Below are 20,788 nucleotides of genomic sequence, written 5' to 3' on the forward strand. Positions count from 1 at the left end.
TGTTCGGAACAAGACAGCTGAAATGTCAATGTGCAGTACAAGACCTCCCACTTTGTTAAATTTGCTCATAATTTTTTGCTTCCTGGTCCAGCATAAACACAGTTCAAGGGCCCAGGTGCATTCATGGAGCTGGACCGGAAATGATTTTCAGAAATAGCAAGCTGGTGCTCATCTTCTTTAGAACTCTCTAAGCAGGGTCAGCGTAGGAGTTGAACTGGGCAGTGTCGGCAGAGACATGTTTTGCTCAATGCTCAGCAATTAGTCAGTGGTTGTCTAGTCTTCTGTAGCCACATTCCATGACACACGAAGCTAGGGAGGTGTCTATATGAAGAACCAATGTCGTCCTAGTAATTCAATGCACAGAATTGAGGAAGGACTATGGGATAAAAATGAAAGCAGCTTTTTCTTACCAGTGGTGTACACGCTACAAAGCTACTTTTGGAGGCAAACTATGCTGTTTCCCTGACAAAATAAAACCACCTTGATGAAAGGCATAGAGCTTTTTGTAGCAAAGTTAAAGCAACAAAAGCATCAGTGTAGATGCTGCCATTCATTATGTCGACATAACTGGCCTCCCCCAGTATCTCACAATGCCCACTGTGACCACTTTGTTCACTGTTTTGAACTCAACTGCCCTGCATCTAGCTACGTAGGCAGGCGCCCCTCCGTTTTAAAATTTCCGGGAAGTTTTGACATTTCTCAGCATGGAGTGCTCACAGAGCTGCTGAGACAGCAGCTCCTGGTAGCTGAGGAGGCTATGGGAGAACCCGGAAGGAATCAGAGAACCATTAATGTGGAATAAGGGGCTGATGTGGGCGGAGTGAATCCCCCTGCCTCAGGATTGGTTGCTCAGGCAGCTGTGTGAACTTTCAAAGAGACACCATGCAAAAACTCTTCCTCTGCCCCAAAACAGTCTCTCACATATATACTCTACACACCCAAAATCTCTCACTCACTTCCTCAGTTCCTTCCCCCCCCCACACCCTCTTCCCCTTTCTCCCCCCCCTTTAGTTGAAAAGCAGCTGGCAATCTCATAGGATGCCCATGGAATGATAGGATTGAGAAACCTACATCATAGGATGCTGTACCTGCCCCATGAGGCACCGCAAACCCTTCCCAAAGTACCCTATGCCCAGTTGGATAACTACCCACAGTATACTGCTCTGTGTCAATGCAAGAGCTGCTAGGGTGGATGCGCTCTGCTGGAGCATAATGTAGACATGCAACAGTAGTTCAATTAAAACGGTATAATTTATGTTGACAAAACTTTTAAGGGGTTGTCTACACAAGAAAGACACTTATTTTGGTATAAGTGTCTTCAAACCAGAAGTGGCAACAATACTGTAATAATTTAAATTCACACCTTAGTTTATATGGGAAAGTTTTTTTTCTGTACAGAGTGTCTGAGTTAACATTAGGATTGGGATTGTGAGGGCACCGAAGCAATACTACGGCAGTCTACAGGCTAGAAGTTTGAGTTACATCAGCTGAAGTTTTCCCACATCAGGATGTGAATAGCTGCCAGTAACTTCAGGGAAAATTACTGTACACTGCATCTGAAGAATAGAGCTGCAAGGCAGCAACCGTACTGCTGATAGTAAAGAGCCATCCCTAGCCCTGCAGAGACATCAGCTGGCATATGCTTATCACACCATGGAACAGCTAAAAGAGAAGAGAAGGCTAGAAGTGAATCACAAAGTATTAAAATGGGGTTTGTACTGTTTTTTACGGGGTTCTCTTTCATGATTTATTACCTTGGCAAAAAACAGGAATGTGAAGTCTGCTGGGGGTCTCAGAATTGGGTACTCTGAGCATTCACATCTGAACTGAAGGGACGGAGTTGTGTAGCTTAAAGAGGCATCTTTTCTCCAAAGTGCAGATAAGGAAGCATCAACAAAATACAAAGTGATAATAGTGATTTAAAATCACTTCCCCTCAATCGCTGCAGCTTTCAGTGTGGTCTGTCACAATTTCACTCATTCTCTAGTCACCACAGAATCTCCCTAGACAAGATCTGAAGCACTAATATAAAAGAACAAGCAGAAAACACTGACAAATACCTTTCAGCGACAAGCAAGAAAAAAAGAACAAGCCCGATTCTTTCCATCTCCCCAAGTCCTTTTTAAAGAGTAGCACTGGGAGCCAAGAAACCTAGGTTCCATTCCAAAGCTCTTCCAAGTAAACTGGGATAATGCTTCCCTGTGGCAGAGGAGCATGGTGAAATGTAATTCATTACTATTAGTGAAGAAGAGCTTTGAGATGGGAATGGAAGGGGCTAGGAGAACACCGCCACATTCTCTGGGCTAGAGCTCTGCACAGGACTAGCGTAGAGACCTGCAGTAGGGCTGGGATCTCACAATAGTGAGGGGGGATTAAAAAACAATCCTGCACAGGGCTCCACTAGAGGCAACTTCATCTTTTATCAGAGTTTGTTCTTTAACACACTTTCAAAATTCTCATTAACTCTCCACCTCACCATTCCAGACTACTCTGCCATATTACCCACTCTTCACATAATACATCAGTGCGAGGGGGAAGGAGGAGGAGACAGTAGCGTTCACCCTTGGACTATTTTACTTATCTTCCCTTTAAGGAATCTAGATAACATGCAGACACCTGTAGCAGATTCCAGTGAGGCAAGTGCTCTTCCCCACCCTCCGCCCCCAACCTGCAGCCATTGGTCATGGGCTGCCTTTGTTACTGGAGTCTAAGGAGACGCTGTGTTTTAAAAATATTCAGCTACAGGTTTTTAGGGCAGGGGGGCTCCATGCCTACAGGAGACCAAGGCTTAGCTGGAAGGCAACATAACTGTTGCTAGAGCTGTTAGGCACCTGCTAGAGGGTCTCCATATCCGCTTAACCCAACATTAAAATACCTGAGTCCTCTTAATTTATTTCAGTCATACTGTAAATGTATTCACTAACAAATACTCTCCCAGCCCCCTTTCCAGGTTTAGTACTTCTTAATTGGAATAAGAGGCTCAAGACCTACACAGAGTAATTGCCATGGCCTCTCTCAAGACATCCAGGTCATACCTACATAGTAGAGCTAGCAGACACTGCTGGATGTGATTCTGCACATAACATATGGCAAGAAACAGTCTGGAAAGTGTTTGTTACAGGGAAGTGGTCATCCAGCAAAATGCAACCTGGAAAGATTTAATGAGCGCAAAAATCATTCAGGAAGTTTGTCATTTTTACTGGGTTTTTTTAAAAGATGACAGACAACTCTTGCCCATGAGCTGTCCCAATCCTGATTATTCCAATGAACTCCATGGAGCTGTGGTCACTATTTCTGATATTATTGGCTCCCCCTGCCTCCCAGAGTGTGTTGTGAACAAATCAAAGCTGCGCCATTCCAGCACATGAATAGGCCAAAACCTCGGCTGATTGCTTTTTATAATACTCTTTATTTGATTAAAGAATTTGTATTCTTTGTGTACACTGGAATGTGTTCTATTCCCTAAGTCATTATTATACAGGGTTACAAAACTTTTTTTTTTTTAAATATTACCCCCAAAGTAATTTAAGAAAAATGCTCCTTTGATGTTTGAAACTAAACTTGACTCCATTTTAAAATCATACAGACAAGCAACTCTTGAACACAACTGAATTAAGATTCATAGTCTACTTAACTACAGGACAGGATTTGCTTCCACTCCCCCAGAACACATCACCCTCACATGGAAAGAATTGGAGTTACGCTTCCTCACTGATGCATTTCAGGGAATGGGAGAGACAGCTAACTTCTTTGGCAGATGACCCTACAAGCATTGGTGTGCACTTAGTCTCAAACAGGTGTTCTCCCGCTGGAGCACAGTGCACAAGTTTCTAGGACTTCCATGAGCAAGAAACTTCATTTCCTGTCACCCACAAACCAGCAAAATAGTTATGTTTGGACAGAACCATGAGGCCTTGCTACAATGGTTGTTAGCAAGGTTCCTTGTTGAAGTTGTGCGATCAGCCAGGCACAGCTCAGATGCAGTCAGGCTGAGACCACCACCCAATGTCATAAAAAATGGTTCTAAAGAAAGTAAGTGAGAAGTGTTTTAAGTGAGGATGCGGTAGGCAATGCTATTCCAGCCTAGTCAGAGAGGAAACACCTTTTCTGTGGTGCAAGGCAGTGTGGCTGTGTGCAGCCCTCACACCACAGGGCAAACTTAGAAGCACTACAGTACATTTGACTTTTACCTGAAATCTCTGTGCTGCAACCCAGGCTTCCTTTCTCCTACTCCATCAATAAGTGCCAACAGGATCAATCTCCTCTGCTCTTATGCAGGCCCATGCAGGCTTACGCAAGCATGAATGTGTCAGAGTAATTCAGATCTGTTTATGGGGCTGAACAAGGCAGGTTCCATACCCTTTTACAAGCTGCAGCTAGGAAGGGCTAAGATGCATACTGGCAGGTATGAGGGCTCAATTTACTGAGGGAGATTCAAATGGATCAAGAAAGGCTCCAAAGATTGTTAACTTAAACCAGGCAAAATAATTGTATAAATCTGGCCTAGGGGCTACACCAAACAGTGACAGGAAATTCCAGCAAAAGTGAGTACTTCCAGGTGCTCCCCCTCCTGCAGTTGGAACCAGTCAATTCAGAGGCTGCATTCTCTCTGCCAGCTGGGAGACAACTCTGCTCTAACTCACACCAAGGGCACATGGGCTCACTGTGGGAGCTGGCCCAAGTGCAGGTCCATCACTGAGAAGCAGAGCTGAACAGGCAGCAAGTCAGGAGTACAGGCAAAGGAGAGGAACACGTTTACTACAACCACCCAAAATCTCAGCTTTAAAACTGAGGCCTAGTCCGATCAGCTTATTCCATTCCCAAGAGAAAGGGATCCAGAAGGCATAATGCCCATGTATAGAATATTTTAATGCATATTTGAATCCATGGAAACAAGGGCTGGAGGCAGGGGATAAGTTAAAATGGCAACAATCACAACAAAAGAAAGAGAACTCTTGATATACTAAAAAGGAAGAGAATGAGGTGTAGTTTCTTTGTGGGACTAAGCTAAGTAGCCAGCTTTGTGGGAGAGAGGAAGGGGAGGTATCAAAGCCAGGGTTTCTCAATGGAGATCCTGCTTTACTGCTGGCCAGTAAAATCTGCCAAAGAAATTAGCAGCCTTTCCCCCATATGATCATGTCAATTCTCTGCCAAAGAATGCCCGTGATCCAGAAACACTGCAGTTGGGCAGACAGAACCGTGTGTCCTAGCAGAGAGAGGGCTGCGGCGTTCCAGACATTCAGAATAAACTTCAGCCTTTTTTTCTTTTAATTTAAAAAATTCATTTGTTATTCCCTGCTTCTGGCGTTACAGGATTTCGTATTTGTCCACCAAGAAGGTGGTCTCAGTGGAAAACCTTACAGGGCTGTTCCCATCTACCTGGGTCACTTTGGTAACCTGTGGAGATAATACACACAGTTAGTTCAGCACTTGATATTCTACTTCCAAAACACAATTAAACAGAGATTTTTCAATTCAAACCAGGACAACAAAGGGATTGGGGTAGCTGAGCACATCATCTCTGAGCCACAAGGTCAACTTCAGCTTGAGAGCCGAAGTAAGAAGAGTTTAGTTCTCAGCTGTCCCTAGAGGACAACAATCCAGTTACTTCATTTACGGTAACAACTGGGTTTCTGCTCAGAGCACCCTGGAGAGAAATGAACTGAATTGTGGCTTCTGGTTAAGGTTCAAGGTGGAGAAAGGTCACACTGCTGCTGCTCATTTTGACCAGGCAGGTGGATAAGTAGCCTTCGGTTCCCCATCCTGTGGCTGTTTACCCCACCCAAACAAGTCTTCACACTAAGACAAAGGGAATTTTCATTTGCTTCAGCTGATCTATCATCCTTTGCCTTCCACCCCAGAACACTTCTCAAACACTGTGATAGATGGATTGCTTTTGCCACCATCTCATGAGGACAAGTGTGACTAATGCTTATGAGAGGTACTGAGGAAGAAATTCAGATCCAACTGAAATTGCAGGGCAAGTTTTAAAAAAGCTGAGTGGAATTATCTGAGATGGAATTTAGCCAGGATACGAGCATTAATGCCCCAGCTCATGAAAAACAGCTTTAACACAGGTGCCTAGGAACTTTGTCTCTTCTGTAGGAGATGGCAGCATAATGCCCCTAGCATCAGGCTGTGTGCACTTACAGAGGGCTGGTCTACACTACTGCGGTAAATCGATCTAACTTACACAACTTCAGTTACGTGAATAACATACCTGAAGTCGACATAGTTAGATCCACTTACCATGGTAGCTACACTGCACTGTGTCGACAGGAGAGCATCTCCCATCAACTTCCCTTACGTACACAAATTGATGGGAGAGTGCTCTCTCATTGATTTAGTGTGTCTTCACCACACCTGCTAAATTTACACTCGCATCGATTGCAGCAGTGCAAATGGTGTAGATTCACCACAACCACTTCAGGCAGTGCTTAACCATTTCATGGACGATTCCCATTTAGTACTAATCTAGCCACACCTCCCTAGCTTGAAAGATCTGAGAAATCCCAGCACAAGCCATCCTCATTACAGCTGCCTACTCTTTCAGCAGCGCCAGGTGGGAATAATGCACTGGGCTGAAGGAAGGGTATTCTCCATGCAACTTGCAAGGTGAGAGTGGGAACTGCAGCAATATAAAATGAAGAGGCTGCTCTTGGGGAAGATCCAGCAGAAAAAGATTAAGAAGAGAAACTATCTGAGAAGAGGATGGTGACACAGAGTGTGTGGCAGAGCAAAGGGAAGCCAGGGCTGGACAGTCTCCAGGAGTATCAGTGACACAGCTGAGTGGGCGCTATGAATGCAGAGCCGGGCACCTATCCACAAAACAATTAGTGTGCCTGTTCATTCCGAGGACTGCAGTGCATTGGGCTTCTAGGCAGAGCCTCTCAAGCTCTGCACCAGGACACATAAGAAGTTGGTGGTGACCATACCTGTATGTTGCAGTAATTCTTTTTGGAGATGAAGGAGACTTGCACCGGGAAGAAGTCATTGGGCTGCCCGGCTATGCTGAACTCCAGGCTGCCACTCTTGTTTTTGGCATCTATCACTGGCAGGCACCATTCAAGGAGATTCCTTCGGCTGTCATGGCGATACTCCCCATCAATCTCTCCAATCACTGGGGCGCCAACACTGGACCTACAGCAGGGCAATAAGGATCTGCTCATTAGCTCATTTGAACACAGGTTAAAGACACACTTGTAACAGCCCCAAAGAGGACAGCTCACCTCCTAAAAGCCCTCCAAGAGCCACGGGCAGAGCCCCACCAAATTCACGGCCATGAAAAACGCATCACGGACCATGAAATCTGATCTCCCCCCGTGAAATCATTGTCTTGTGTGCGCTTTTACCCTATACTATACAGATTTCATGGGGGAAGCCAGCGTTTCTCAATTTGGGGGTCCTGACCCAAAAGGGAGTTAAAAAGGTTATTTTAGGGGGTCACAGTATTGCCACCCTTACTTCTGTGCTGACTTTAGAGCTGGGTGGCCAGAGTGTGGCAGCTGTTGGCTGGGCACCCAGCTCTGAAGGCAGTGTCTCTTCCAGCAGCGCAGAAGTAAAGGTGGCAATACCACACCATGCCACCCTTATTTCTGTGCTGCTGCTGGTGGCAGCTCTGCCTTCATATCTAGGCACCTGGTCAATAGCCACTGCTCTGCATCTGCCCAGCTCTGAACGCAGTGCTGCTGCTAGCAGCAGCGCAGAAGTAAGGGTAGCAGTACCGCAACACCCCTCTACAATAACCTTGTGACCACTCCCCCTACAACTCCTTTTTAGGTCAGGATCCCTACAATTACAACACTGTGAAATTTCAGATTTAAATAGCTGAAATCATGACATTTACCATTTTTTAAATCCTATGACTGTGAAATTGACCAAAATGAACCATGAATTTGGTAGGGCCCTAATCATGGGTGAGGGAGGGAGAACAGTCAGTCCGCAAAGTGTAAGAGAGACAGTCTCAGATCCTCAGGTGGGGGAACAAGACAGCACTGGATTTACAGCAGACACATGCATTTCACATGAATGCTGCCCCCTCCTATGCTACCTCCATGATTGCTGGAAAGGGAAATAACCTACAGGATATTTACAGGTACTTGCTGACCCCATCCCCATCCCCAAATCCTACTTACGGCAATGGGATTGTGATGACCACATCATTCAGTTCTAGGCTCTCCTCTTGCAGCTCATATTCAATGTTAACGTCACAACCATTCCCACTTTCCGATGGCCAGCAGTTAACTAAGGGCAAAAAAGCGCACATTGGATCATGTGACTTTGTTTTACAGAACAGGCCTCTGAGAAAGACATACTTAGAAAAATGCAGGAGGGCACTGAATGCAGGAGGAATAGTCACCAATAACAATCTCACCCAAGAGATGCCAGCCCACTTGAGTGAGTTGCAGAGCAAGACACTCAGTATTATCTAGCATTACTGAAAATAGCTATTGACTGGCTAAAGCGATTGTTACAGAGGGAAGAGGCACTAAAATCGTTTCTTCCCTTGGATAAGATCAAAGAGTAAAACATTCTGCTGAAGGCAGAGCCTGCTGTAGCAGATGGGCTGTCATTTCCTATCCAAGACCAGTGTCAGCTTCTTCAGCCCAGGCTCCAGTATCCTACCTGAAGAATGCCACATGCATGCTTGCACTCACTTGTCAGTGGAATGAAAGACTCTTCTGTGGTCTGCAACCTCCATTTCAGCACCCCAACATCACTGTTAATAGGGAATGATTTCTCTGGGTTCTTCAAGCCAATCAGAGATTCAGCAGTAAAAAGTTTCTTGTCCACATTTGGGTGAGTCTGAAATGAAGGAGACGGGAAGACACAGACTGGGTAAACTGTTCATTGTTTTAGTTTTAACTAAATGGACAGCACAAATGTGTCTAGGTAATACTGTTTCTTGTGAGGTGCTCCTGACCACACATGAATACCTTTGCCAGGGAAAACTGCTGACTTCAAAGTGCTACAGGATTACGGTTGCTCGGCAATCCAGAGTTCGCTCCAAGAAAGAGAAGACCAGTTTACCAAAAAGTTTCATTTGGCCTATTTCTCCGTTCCTCCAATGCTTTCTGTTTAAAAGGGATTCTGACAGATAAACTGGGGCTGACATTTAGGTTTTTATAAAATAAGTTTTAATGAAGCTTGAGATCTGCAGGAATATTTCCACTTAAAAATAAGTTTCAATTTGAATTTATTTTTCACAAACAAAAGAACAGTCCCCTGCCGTGTTTGCAGTCTTCTGCAACTTGGAGCAGACTAGAAACCAGTGAAACTGTTTTCCTGACCAAATTCAGATAAATGCAAAAGTTAAACCATCTAAATAGGGAAAATTAACACTTGGATTATAAAGAACAAATTTATTATATTACAGCAACAGATGTGAGCAGCTATTTCAGCAAAGCCATTTTTTGGTGATTGGCATCTAAGTTGTATTGGAGAGAGAGAAGCTGACACTGCCACCTGACTCTTCCTGGAGCAGCAGGTGCTGGAGTGTTTAGGAAGAATTCTCAGCCCATGGGAAAGTGATAAGGACTTCCATCACTAAACACAAGGCCCTCTGACCAATTAAGCAGCAGCACTACCTAGTTTGTAGGCGTTGTAATGGTGGCCATGACACAGGGCATATAAAGTGGGGAAATCTTCAGGGCTCAGCAAGCACATGGAATCACATGGAGAGAGGAAAGATCGAACATGTGACAGTCTGAGTTTACAGTACTGACTGTAACCCAAAAGCCGTGGTTCTAGAGACTGTCTCTGATATTAAGAGCAATGACAACAGCAAAAGTAACTGGGAGAATAAGCAGTTTTCTCATTGATTAAATCTTTCTTCATTGGCTGAGAGTAACTGGCTATAAACATTCTCTTCCTTACAAAGGAAGCTCTCATGGTATAACTAGTGTCAAGCAACACAGTGGGACTGTTGCAAAGTCCAAGTGAAATCAAGTGTGCGTCAATGTTCATCATGGGATAGATAAGGCTGTGGGAGCATGATAAGTGTAAGAAACTGTATTTTCAAGTTAACTTGAGTCTTTTGAGCATGAGATTTAGCCCTTTATTTGTGCTGCACTAATATTTACTGTAACTGTGCGCTATTTTCCACTATATCTATTGGGAGAACTTGGATAAAAATATACATTACAGTGCTGCTACCATCCATGACAGAAGCATGTACCGAAGCCAGGACCATCAGCCGGCCTTACCTGTAGCTGTACCCCCTTCTTGTCTTCATTTTCTACATGGAGCCGAATCCGGGCAAACTTTTCATCTAAGATCCTCAGCATGATCATGCCGTGCAGCTCCATGTTCTGTAACCCACCATCACGGCCACAAGTCAAGGAAATCTTCTCCTCGATTTTCATATGCACACTGCACAGAAAAGAAAGCCCAATACACACCAAATGCCTGGTTTGACAGGCAATATAGTTGTTTCCTCCTTTTAAGATCTGACAGGGACAAACTAAGTTTTTAAAAGGGTGCCCAAGAGGATGTTGTCATAAAAAGAATGACTCAGAGCAGAGTGGTGCAGAACAGAATTATGGAAACATGCTCTTCTGCTCAAAACAGATTCACACAGAAGACACTAGAATCACCTGAGTGTGGTATAAGTCTTGAACAGATGAGAGCCCAAATACAGAACCCTGGCTCTTCTTCTGCAGAAAGCTCAGGCAGTTTTCAAAAGAAAGAGCTAAGCAGTGGGAGGAATTCTACATTTTACCTTAAAAACAAATGGACACCTTTGGTGCTTCAAAAGACACTAAGTGAGTTTATGTACGGCTCTGCCAAGCTATTCTATTCAGTACAGAATAGAAAACATGTAGGCAATATGAAAACTTGTCTAGAAAGGAGGGCAGCCCTGGTCATATTTTTCACTTAACCTCATAAAACTGGTATAATGTTGTCTCTAATGGGAGCAGATGGCTCTGTGCTCCAGCACGGAAAACTGGAAATTTGCATACATGTACTCTAACTGGCAATTAGTCAGGAACTCTTCAAGACTCCACCAACACTCAGAGCAGGGAAAGCAGATTTCTGATCCAGCCACCTCAATACTTGGTATCTGCTGACAAACTGAAAAGTCCCAGACAAAAGCAACAAAAATAGTTAAAGAGTCAGAGGAATGGAAGTATGAAGAACTATTAAAAACTCTGTATAGCTTGACTAATAGCAGATGGGGAAGGTGGGAAGATAGGTGTCTCAAAGTATCTGAAGGATGCAGACACCAGGAAATAAGAGTATTGGGAGAAAGGGAAAAATTAGGCTGAATATTTGAAATAAAAATTCAGAAGCAGAGGGGTAAAATTTCCAAATCACCTAAATGACTTAAGAGCATGAGTCCCGATAGCTTTCAATGAGATTTAGGCTCCTAACCACCGAAGTCACTTTTGAAAATGGGACTTTGCCTAAATGAATTCAGAGCCTCTTGAAAATCTTACACAAGAGTTAAAGGCCAGCGTGTAAGAACCGAATGGTGGGAAGAAATCCATGTTATAAAATAAAGTGAAGAGCTCTGACAGAGCTAGAAGCCATCACTGGAGTCTGCAGTCACACTGACAAGAGCATCCTCTTACAGCCCAGGACAATACCCACCTCTCCATGTTAATGGGTGGAGCGAGAACCTTGGCTGTCTCTGAGGAGCGCTTGCCTACAGAAGAGGTCATGATATTTTCTCCTTCTGATTTCAGCTTGTCCACAAAGTTGTCCACCTCCTTCCCTTTAGCTCCAAGCTTCAAAGCCTTACTGGGACCTGATGGTCTAAAGAACAAAAATAAGATGTAAGCATCTATCCAACAACTATGGTAGCAGATACAATCTTTCCACAGTTTTTTCACATTATTACAATTAGACCATTCCAGCATCGCAGCTTTTACTTTTTGAGCCCTTTTCAAGACACATTAAGAGAAAGGATAGTCTTGTGAGTAAGGTACTGAACTGGGACTTAGGAAATCTGAATTCTGTTCCCAGCACTGCCAATTGCTCTGTGACCTTAGGCAAGTCATTTAATCCAGACCTCAGTTCCTCATCTGTAAACTGGGGATAAATCATACTGTCCTGCCTCACAGATCTATCTGTCTGGTTAGATTCTTTAATGTATATGAGGCACTTAGATACTGTAGTGGTGAGTGCCACAACAACTCCTATAAATAAAAAGGGCCGTCTAGAGAGCATGTGATGGCTGCGACAGGCATGGGCAGCAATTTAGGCTGTTAGAAGATCAACAAGTACAGATCCACTCAAGTTCAGAAGAGAGGTTTCTGCTTTACGAAAATTATCAGTACTGTTTTAAAACAACCCAGTGGGAGTCTCCAGCATCTCTATTCCACTCAGCAGCTGCATGCATAGAAGCACTATGATTACTAGAAAGCTGCAAACATGCAGAATCATGAGGTAAAGTGAAAGCTCAAAACATCCAAAATACACAATAGCTGGTAGAAAAGCTCTAACTTAGCTAGAAGAAGAAACTGACATATGTACGAGGTAGTAGAGAGCACTAGCACACACACACTGTCCACGGGTACCTTACTTACACATTAGGTGCATTTTTTTTAACATCCCTCTATATCATTTAATTTCACTTGTCTAGCAAAGCAGTTAATCAGCAGGACAACCTAAAACTGGACTCTTTCATTTTAACAAACAGTCCACAATATCTTTTCCCTTGCTGATGGACATGGTCTATCTTAGAGCCCTGCACCGGACCATTTTAATCCCGCTTCTGCTATTACAGCGACGGATACTGCAGGACCCCAGTCCTGCTGCAGGGATCTACACTAGTCCCGGGCAGGGCTCTAGTGTACCTGAACCGGTCTCATACCTGGCTGGTGCTGGTGCCACTTTGGGCTTCTCTGTTTCAATAATGGTCTCTGTGATCATGGCCGCAGTTGTACCCCCAGACACAGCCGAGCTGCCAAATCCACCAAAGCCTGGTGCTTTTTTGCCCTGTCTCTCTGCATCCCTTCGGGCCTGCTGCAACTCCTTGGCTTTACGGCGCATTTCAGCCTTTGCCTCACGCTCTTGAGTCTAGAGGAAAAAGATCAGAGACTGACTAGACCTTTAAGACTTTGATCTATTCCATGCATTAATCAATGAGAGAAAGAGGAGATGAAGGCAGGACAGGTTGTTTACAAAATGTTAAAATAAATTTGATCACTGAAGAATTAAGGGTTATGATCAAACTTGGAACAAACAGCAACTTCACAGTACAAAAAGCAGTAATTCCTGGATACACGACAGACTATTTCGTTTCCAACAACTAAGACATGGAATGGCTCTGCCTCACCTCTCTGACTGCTCGGAACACCTTCTCTTCATGTGAGTCCATCTCTGTGAAGGTCCGAATTTGTGCCAGGTTTACGTTCTCACGGTAGCCCAGAGCAACAATTTCATCAAAGGCAAAAATCAGGTCAAAGCAGTGCTCAGAGATCTCGTTCTCCTCCAGAGCTCGGCAATATTCGGGAATCTGGTTAGGGAGAATAATTAAAGAAGAGTCTCTGCAGAGGAAGAGAAGATGACTACCTCAGCTAACCCTCCTACCACACGTACAGGGTGAATTCATCCCTGTGCAGAGATTTAGCAGAAGGCCTATGCACTACTTACATTCTATTTTGATGGTGTGAGACTTAAGAGGTGCTGAGGCCTCGTGTAGGATCTTCACTGGGGTTAATTTCAACCAAAGGTATCACTTCTGTGATCCTCCAAGCCTCACTTGGCCCCAAAATGCCACCCCAATGCTATCTATTTAAAGCCATTAAGCAGTCATTTTTTTCCATGCTTAATAGGCAGATTGAGTGTCACTATTAAAGCATGCATTTTTAAGACTAACTTTAAATATAATATTCTATTTGAGCTACGTTTTAACAATAAAAGGCTGAACTGGCAGCAGATACCAAGCTGTGATTTCCAGGAGTTCCCCTGGTTGTTTTTGGCTGACAGACAAAGCTTTATATAGACAATACTATGAATACATATGCAGATAGATTTTTACAGTAGGATTACTACTATAGCAATTGCATACAGTGAATTAAATCCACTCTACTTATTTATTTTGTACAACTGGTACTAAAGTTTTGTTTACAGCACTACATAATTGTTAACAAATAGTTAATTTACTGAAGGATTGGGCTGTTTTGGTTTAAATCTCAGTAACTCAAATCAATATGGGCCTCAGTCAAGGAATAGCGCAGAAGCTTATGGGATGAGACTCAATGACTACTTCTGGGTCACTAATGGACCATAGGAAATCAGATTCTGTTATGAGGCAGTAGATACAGCAGTAATAGCTCTCCAATACAGCACTTTGTAACATCACTGCTTCGGGACAAGATCATCTGAATTTTGTATTAACTAAGCTTGGAATAAAGTCTTACCACTCTAGAGAATAGCCGGAGTGTTTCTAGGTCTTCCAGGATATTGCTGTTTTTGGTGGTGATCAATACCATATACAGCTTCTCCATTGGCTGATATACATATCGCACACTCTCTGTCTCCACAAAAGTGTGTTGTTTCCCAGTGTTCATAAGTTTGGGGAAGGCTGCCAGCAGCCCCTCAATGCGGGTTCGAGTCATCTCCACGAACTGCCGAGAAACTATGGCCTTCCCTGCCTTTGTGCAGACGGCTGCCGCCAAGAGCACCTATGGGGAATACAAGCAGTGGTTAGTTTCATTCATCAAGCAAACAGATTTTCTGAGACTAGACAGTCTCACAAAACCTTTGAGATAATGTTAATTGTCTACGTAGGTGAAACTCTTTGGTCAGAGACCATATATTCATGCTCATCTGTATAGTGCCTAGCATACTTAGTGATAAATAAAAAACATTTACATGAACATGTTCATTTTTCATCCATGCTTCCTCTTAGCATGGAGAACAGAACTCTTGTAGGGGAGACCCATTTCTGTTTTTGGTGCTGCTCCCATCCCCCAAATCCAACTAATTCATGTCACTCTGTTCAGAGCTGACATAGCTAACTAACCTGAATTCACAGACTAGTTTTAACACAGAGGTAGGGTATAGTAAAATCGCAGAAGTGTTCTGAACAAGTCTTTCAGATTGACTTAATAAAGCATAAGCACACAAAAAAGGATCTCAAATGCTACTTGCTAGAGTAACAAAGTAAGTTACATACTTCATTAACATTTTCTTCAGTGAGGTTACTAATAGTTCAGTCACACCAAAAGATCACTTGCCAATGGGAAGGGCAAGTGTCAGAACACAGCTACTAAAACATTAACCTCTTGCAATGCCTTCAAAGTGCTTTGGCCATTATTAAAATGCTGCTACCTGTTTCATAGATAAGCTTGTTTAAAAGGGACGGTTATGAAGTTTAGGCCCAAAATTTAGCCTTTGAGGAAAATTATAATATTTTTTACCATATCTACTATCAACAGAAAGGATTTAATGAGATTTCTTTTAAAGATTCTTTTCATCAAACTTGATTTTTTTTAAATGATATTCCCAGGTTGTACTGGAAATTCACACCTGAACATTGTGTAGTTGTAGTAGAACAAACACAGAGCTCTGAATGGTATCATGAAACTGACAAGCCAAGTTTTATTGTCCAAACTGAGTAACGCGCAAAAAGTAATCCAAAGGCAAAGATACTGAAAAGTAAGGTAGAATTGTTTTAAATTCTATTTTAATATAAACATTAAGAACAAATGAGGGAATGCTTTTAAATTTAATTTTTCTTTTCACAGTACCCCGTTAAAAAGTCAATTGATAACATATTTATGCTAATAAAATATTAAACATATTAATTACTGTTCATTGAGCATCTCTTGGGCTTTTCAGAGATGTTATCACACTAATGAAATTCAAAAGTAGTGAGACAGATGCAAATTTATCTCTTATAGTTCTATCAGTCTCCTGAAACTTCCTATCAAATAATTTTTTTCTACTGGAAAAAGATTACCATAACTTCTTAATTGAATTGTTTGGCCATACAAGGCAGATTCTGTTGAAGTCTCATAAAGACTCAACCATTGCTTCTTTATTTCGAGCTCTTTGTTAGTTAAGCAAATACTGCAATTATCCAATACAGAAATTTAAGACCCTTTGCCAAAATATGCTCATAACCACACATTGTACAAGCCACTCATAGTGGACATAATGCTTGGATGCCTTGATTAAACTGATTATATCCCATCCAGACAGCAATGTCCTTACATTAGTCCAACAACTCAGAGAGTAATGCAAGTCCATGGTATGGACAGGTTAGAGTGAGCCTCAGGCTCCAACCATTGCCTAGTAGGGACTCAGAGCATGGTGCTGGACAGTCCAGCTGCACCAAGCATACTTACTGCATCACTCACAGGTAATGCCCCTCTTTAAAGGGGCACTTCTGTATGAGGGACTGGCAGCCTTTGTGGCGATGGGAGCTCCCATCAGATGAAGCAAAGGATTGTGAATGGAAAGCAAGAACAGGATTGTAATAACGAAACTCTTACAGCATTCAACTTTCCTAGGATGGGTAAAAGCAACAAAGAATCCTGTGGCACCTTATAGATGTATCCGAAGAAGTGGGTATTCACCCACGAAAGCTCATGCTGCAAAACGTCTGTTAGTCTATAAGGTGCCACAGGATTCTTTGTTGCTTTTACAGATCCAGACTAACACGGCTACCCCTCTGATACTTTCCTAGGATGGCCAAGTCTGACTGACTATCACTTGAATGAGACAGTAAACACACACACAAAAGAAACCATGAGGTTACACTAAAGAAGACAGCCTTAATATTCGTAACAGGCCTTTAAACTGTACAGGCATTTAACATAAGTTTACCTAAGGGAGTAGTCACAGGTTATTCCATGCTTATAAGGTACCACAGATCCTGTAACTGACACTATGCCTCTGACTCAAGAGCTACCACTTTGGAAGCAAAGACTGATGATGTGTCATTGCTTCATCCCAATCACTGACAACCCAAACAGAACAGCTTATAGGACAGTAAAAATGGCATGTGTCAGGTTTGAGCATATTCCACTGTTCAGTCACACCATGTGGCTTTGGACATTGGCCTGTTAGTGTTGATTTGATGCAGCTAGTACTTTGATAAGCGTGTCAAGAGAGGAGATTCAGAAAAGTTAACAGCATCCTCAGTCTCTACTCTGCAAGGATCCAGAGTATGAAAATACTGTTTTACAATATTAAATGTCCCAGTGATCTGAGTAATCTAAGGCTACTAGATAAAGTATTTCAAGAAATTCCTATCTATAAGCAAAGCTACATATGGCAGCTTACAAATCTTGTTTGTAACTTAAAGACAGAATACATTAGCAAACCTCAGATTCAGTTGTTTGGATTTCTTTGATTAGATTTAACTAATACTGCAAATGTGCCACTTGAATATTCAACTAGGTTTTAAAAGGATGAGTCCATTTATTAATTGACAATTTTTTTACTGAGAGGACAGTATCTTCTGGGTGGAGAGAGCACATTACACACACACCACATTAAAAAAAGTAAGAATTTTTTAACCTGCCATAACAATTCTTTTCAGACTATTAATTTGTGAAAGCAAGGGATAAGCCTTTTTAAAGGTACTTAAAATCCCTATTGTGCTATGCAAACAATTAACTCCTTTGGATAGAGGACAAAAGTTAACTAGGTATTCTTGGTTTGCAACTTTTGTTTTAGAAGTACATTGTTCTTAGCTTCACTAAATTAAGTACAGCATTTTCCCAGCAATAAAAGGTGATAGCAAAGCAACTCCTTGTAGCAGGAGCTGTGAAACGTGAATAGTGAAAAATTATATCAAACTAATACTCAGTCACTACCCGATATTTGAGTAGAAAGAATCTGATACTATCTATGAACCTGAAACAGGGATTAAGTTATACAGCACTTGATTTTGATGCAATACACATTTTGCTTACTAAGAAAAGGTTCAAATTACTTCAATTTTTTTTTGCCCTTAGTACAAATATTTTTTCCCACTAAATTCAAAGATCACAAAAATAGCTTGAGGGAAGAACAGTTATTCAAAGGAGCAATCCCAAAAGTTACTCCTTTTAAATTAAGCTGTCCTTTTGTGTACATTATCTCATACTGCACTTTGCTTGCTAGATTGTCATGACTTGTCAAATTTTCCTCTAGTTCATTTAACAGGTTGTAATTAAAAAAATTTTCTCTGATCAAATCCAAGTTGTTTCACCACCTCCAATAGGGTATGATGCTGTTTTAAATCCATTTACTAATTTATTGAGCAATGTAAGCAAATTACACTATCTTTGGCCCCAAAAACCACATGCTTGAAACTGTGTACAAGTCATGCTACTACAAAGGAAGGAGAGTTAAAAGTAATTTACTGCAATTAGGAGCCAAGCTAGCCTCTTTACAATACAAAGAGCTACAATACCTGAGTTCATAAAAAGAGAATAAAATAATTGCATATCAGTTTCAAATCCCCTGCATGAAGCAAGATGGGTAACAATTTGTATAGATCGATGTTCATATATAGATCATATAGCTCTTCTTACATGTTTGTACAAACTCCGGATTAACATTAAACGAAGGGATTAGTAATTCTGCATGCCCAATTTGCCATGGTTTAAAGGAACCTGATTTTCAGAAAGTGCGAAATAACCACTCTCTGAAAATAAAGTACCCCCAGTTGGGCACTCAAAGTCAGTGTTTAGTTTTGAAAACCTTGGCCATGGACTATATAAAGAAACCAACATAAGTGCATTTTCTATAAGGACGGGGATCTGAGGTCAGAACAGGATTGTAAGGACAAATGAATTATTTCCCCAGACCTATCATTGATTCATGTGATTTTGTGCAAACCACTTAACTACTTACCAACCTAAAACTGAGATAATATCTACATCACAGGGTTGCTATTGCCTGTACAGTACTTTAAAAAAAAAGCATGTATGATAATACTGTAATTCAAACAGCCAATTTTAATCAAATGTATGTACAGTCATGATCTTATACATGCATATATACACACATTCCATTTGTCTCATGTATTGCAGGGTGCAATATTTTGTATTTCTATAGATTTCATAGTTGAAAAGTGCTAACTGCTTTACTCAATATTCAGTTCTCTCATATCAGTATAATTAGTCCCGGATTATAGATGGGGAAACAAATATAGAGAGGCAAAATAGAATGCCAACGTTCACTCTGAGAGACAGCAATAGGAAGAAGACTACAAAGGTCCTGACTGCAAACCCTGTGCTCCAACCAGAAGTTCTCAAACTCCAGGCCACAGGCACTTGCTGGTCACTGGTTCCCCTTGTTTCAGCTGTCAAATTAGACTGAGGTCCAAACCATACTAGTTTCATTTTCCTTGTAAGCAGCTGCTGTCGTTGCTGCAGAGGTCTTATGTGATGAAGAATGGGAGTGGAGATCTGCACAATGCAGAACAGGAGGCGAAGTGCCCCCAAGACACTCTGTTCCAGTGGGGCTGGTCCCAGGAAGGTCTGGGAACCCTGCAGGAGAAGGCTGCTTTGCAAGGGGGCACAGGTGTACCTAGGCCCCGTTTTCCTCTGAGGACCAGTCCCAGGTGCAAGCACGGCAGCATGTCCCGGATCCGTGCAAAGAACACGTAGAGATCACGGTCTGTACCGGGGAAAGGCACCCACCGCTGCTGGGGTGCAGGGCGGGCCAGGCCCCATGCGAGGGTCTGAGAACCACGGCTGCGGCGACAGCGAGACAGAAGCCGGTAGGGAGGCTCCCGGGCCGGGGAGGCGCGGGGCCTCGGGTGAGGGGCCCGGCCTGTTTCCACGGAGCGGCCCCCGCGGCAAGGCGCTAGGAAGGGGCACGAAGAGGCCTGGTGCCCCCTTATTTCGGGGCTGGGCCCAGCTCCTCCCCCCGTGTCCCCCGGCCCAGCCTCCTCCGGCCGGCTCCAGCCACGCCGAGTGCCCGCTACCCAGGAGGCCAGGCTGGGGACGCGGCCTGCTCCTTACCATGGCGGCGGAGCGTGTGTGCGGCCCGGCGCGCTCAGTCTCTCGCTGCCCCAGCAGCGGCCGCCGCGTCTCCCTCCAGCTGCCCCACAAGATGGCGGCGCCGAGCCACGTCCCCAGCCGGAAGCGGCGCCACGCAAGGGGGCGGGAGCGTCCTGCTCTTCCCCCGCCTCGGTAGGGGGCGCAGGTCTTGCCCCGCGGAGCGCCGTGTCCCTAGGCGGGGAGACAGACTCGCGCTGCCTCCCCGGCGCGGGGCCCCGCCTCGGGCCGCTCTCTGACCTGCTTCCACCCCCCTGCTCTGGGGGGTGGGGACGGTCCAGCACGTGTCTTTACGCGGCCCCCGCCCGCGGCCGGTCTGGAAGATGCCCCACAGCAGGCGAGCTGAGCCCCATGGGGCGCTGTGCGTGGCCAAGGGCAGGGAGTGAGGGAGGGCTTCTCCGTGCCACCAGACTGAAGCTGGAGGGAGCTTGATTTAGCTTGAGCTAGAGCACAGACCAGTCCGGGCCTTGTCCGTCTGGAGACTGCGCCTGGTAAGAGAGTTTCTGCCCTGAGTGTCTATCCTGCCCCTGCTTTCTCCGTCCATGGACCTCAGATTGAAAACTGCCGGCCTAGAGCAAACCTGATCCCTGCCTTTGCCTTCCCAGAGAGACACGGTGGGTGGGTGAGGGGATGTTTTTTTTTTTTATTGAACCAACTTCTGTTGGTAAGAGAGACAAGCCTTTGAGCCACACAGAGCTCTTCGTGGCCTGAAGAAGAGCTCCGCGTAAACCCGAGAGCTGGGCTCGCTCGCCAGCTGAAGTTAGGTCAGTAAAAGATGTTACCTGGCCCACCCTCTTGTTCTAATATCCGGCCACTCGCGCCGCTACAGCACTTTC

General features: G+C 43.7%; 1 protein-coding gene across 2 annotated transcripts; it reads right to left on the reverse strand.

Annotated features, from left to right (window-relative positions):
- Window positions 1–3,664: 3,664 nt before the first annotated feature.
- ARCN1 (archain 1) lies at window positions 3,665–20,155 on the reverse strand. 2 transcript variants are annotated; one of them, XM_039496924.1, is made up of 10 exons: window positions 19,917–20,155; window positions 14,370–14,633; window positions 13,283–13,462; window positions 12,818–13,023; window positions 11,593–11,757; window positions 10,206–10,371; window positions 8,658–8,805; window positions 8,136–8,244; window positions 6,936–7,140; window positions 3,665–5,397 (listed from the first exon to the last, which is right to left on the reverse strand). In XM_039496924.1, the coding sequence occupies exons 1-10, from the start codon at window positions 19,917–19,919 to the stop codon at window positions 5,308–5,310; spliced, it is 1,536 nt and encodes a 511-aa protein (XP_039352858.1). In that variant the 5' UTR covers window positions 19,920–20,155; the 3' UTR covers window positions 3,665–5,307. The 2 variants fall into 2 exon arrangements, with proteins under 2 accessions (XP_039352858.1, XP_039352857.1); XM_039496923.1 differs by lacking the exon at window positions 19,917–20,155 and adding an exon at window positions 19,593–19,801.
- Window positions 20,156–20,788: the final 633 nt, after the last annotated feature.

The sequence above is a fragment of the Mauremys reevesii genome, linkage group 12, assembly GCF_016161935.1.
Source record: "Mauremys reevesii isolate NIE-2019 linkage group 12, ASM1616193v1, whole genome shotgun sequence".
Taxonomy (NCBI): Eukaryota; Metazoa; Chordata; order Testudines; family Geoemydidae; genus Mauremys; species Mauremys reevesii.

Excerpts from the sequence above, each read along its gene's own strand:
- ARCN1 (XM_039496923.1), bottom strand. The coding sequence starts at position 19,625 with ATGGGGCCTGGCCCGCCCTGCACCCCAGCAGCG. Across the intron at positions 10,372-11,592 it reads CCACCCATTAACATGGAGAG|TGTGCATATGAAAATCGAGG; the intron begins GTGGGTATTGTC and ends TTTTCTGTGCAG. Across the intron at positions 5,398-6,935 it reads AGAATTACTGCAACATACAG|GTTACCAAAGTGACCCAGGT; the intron begins GTATGGTCACCA and ends TTATCTCCACAG.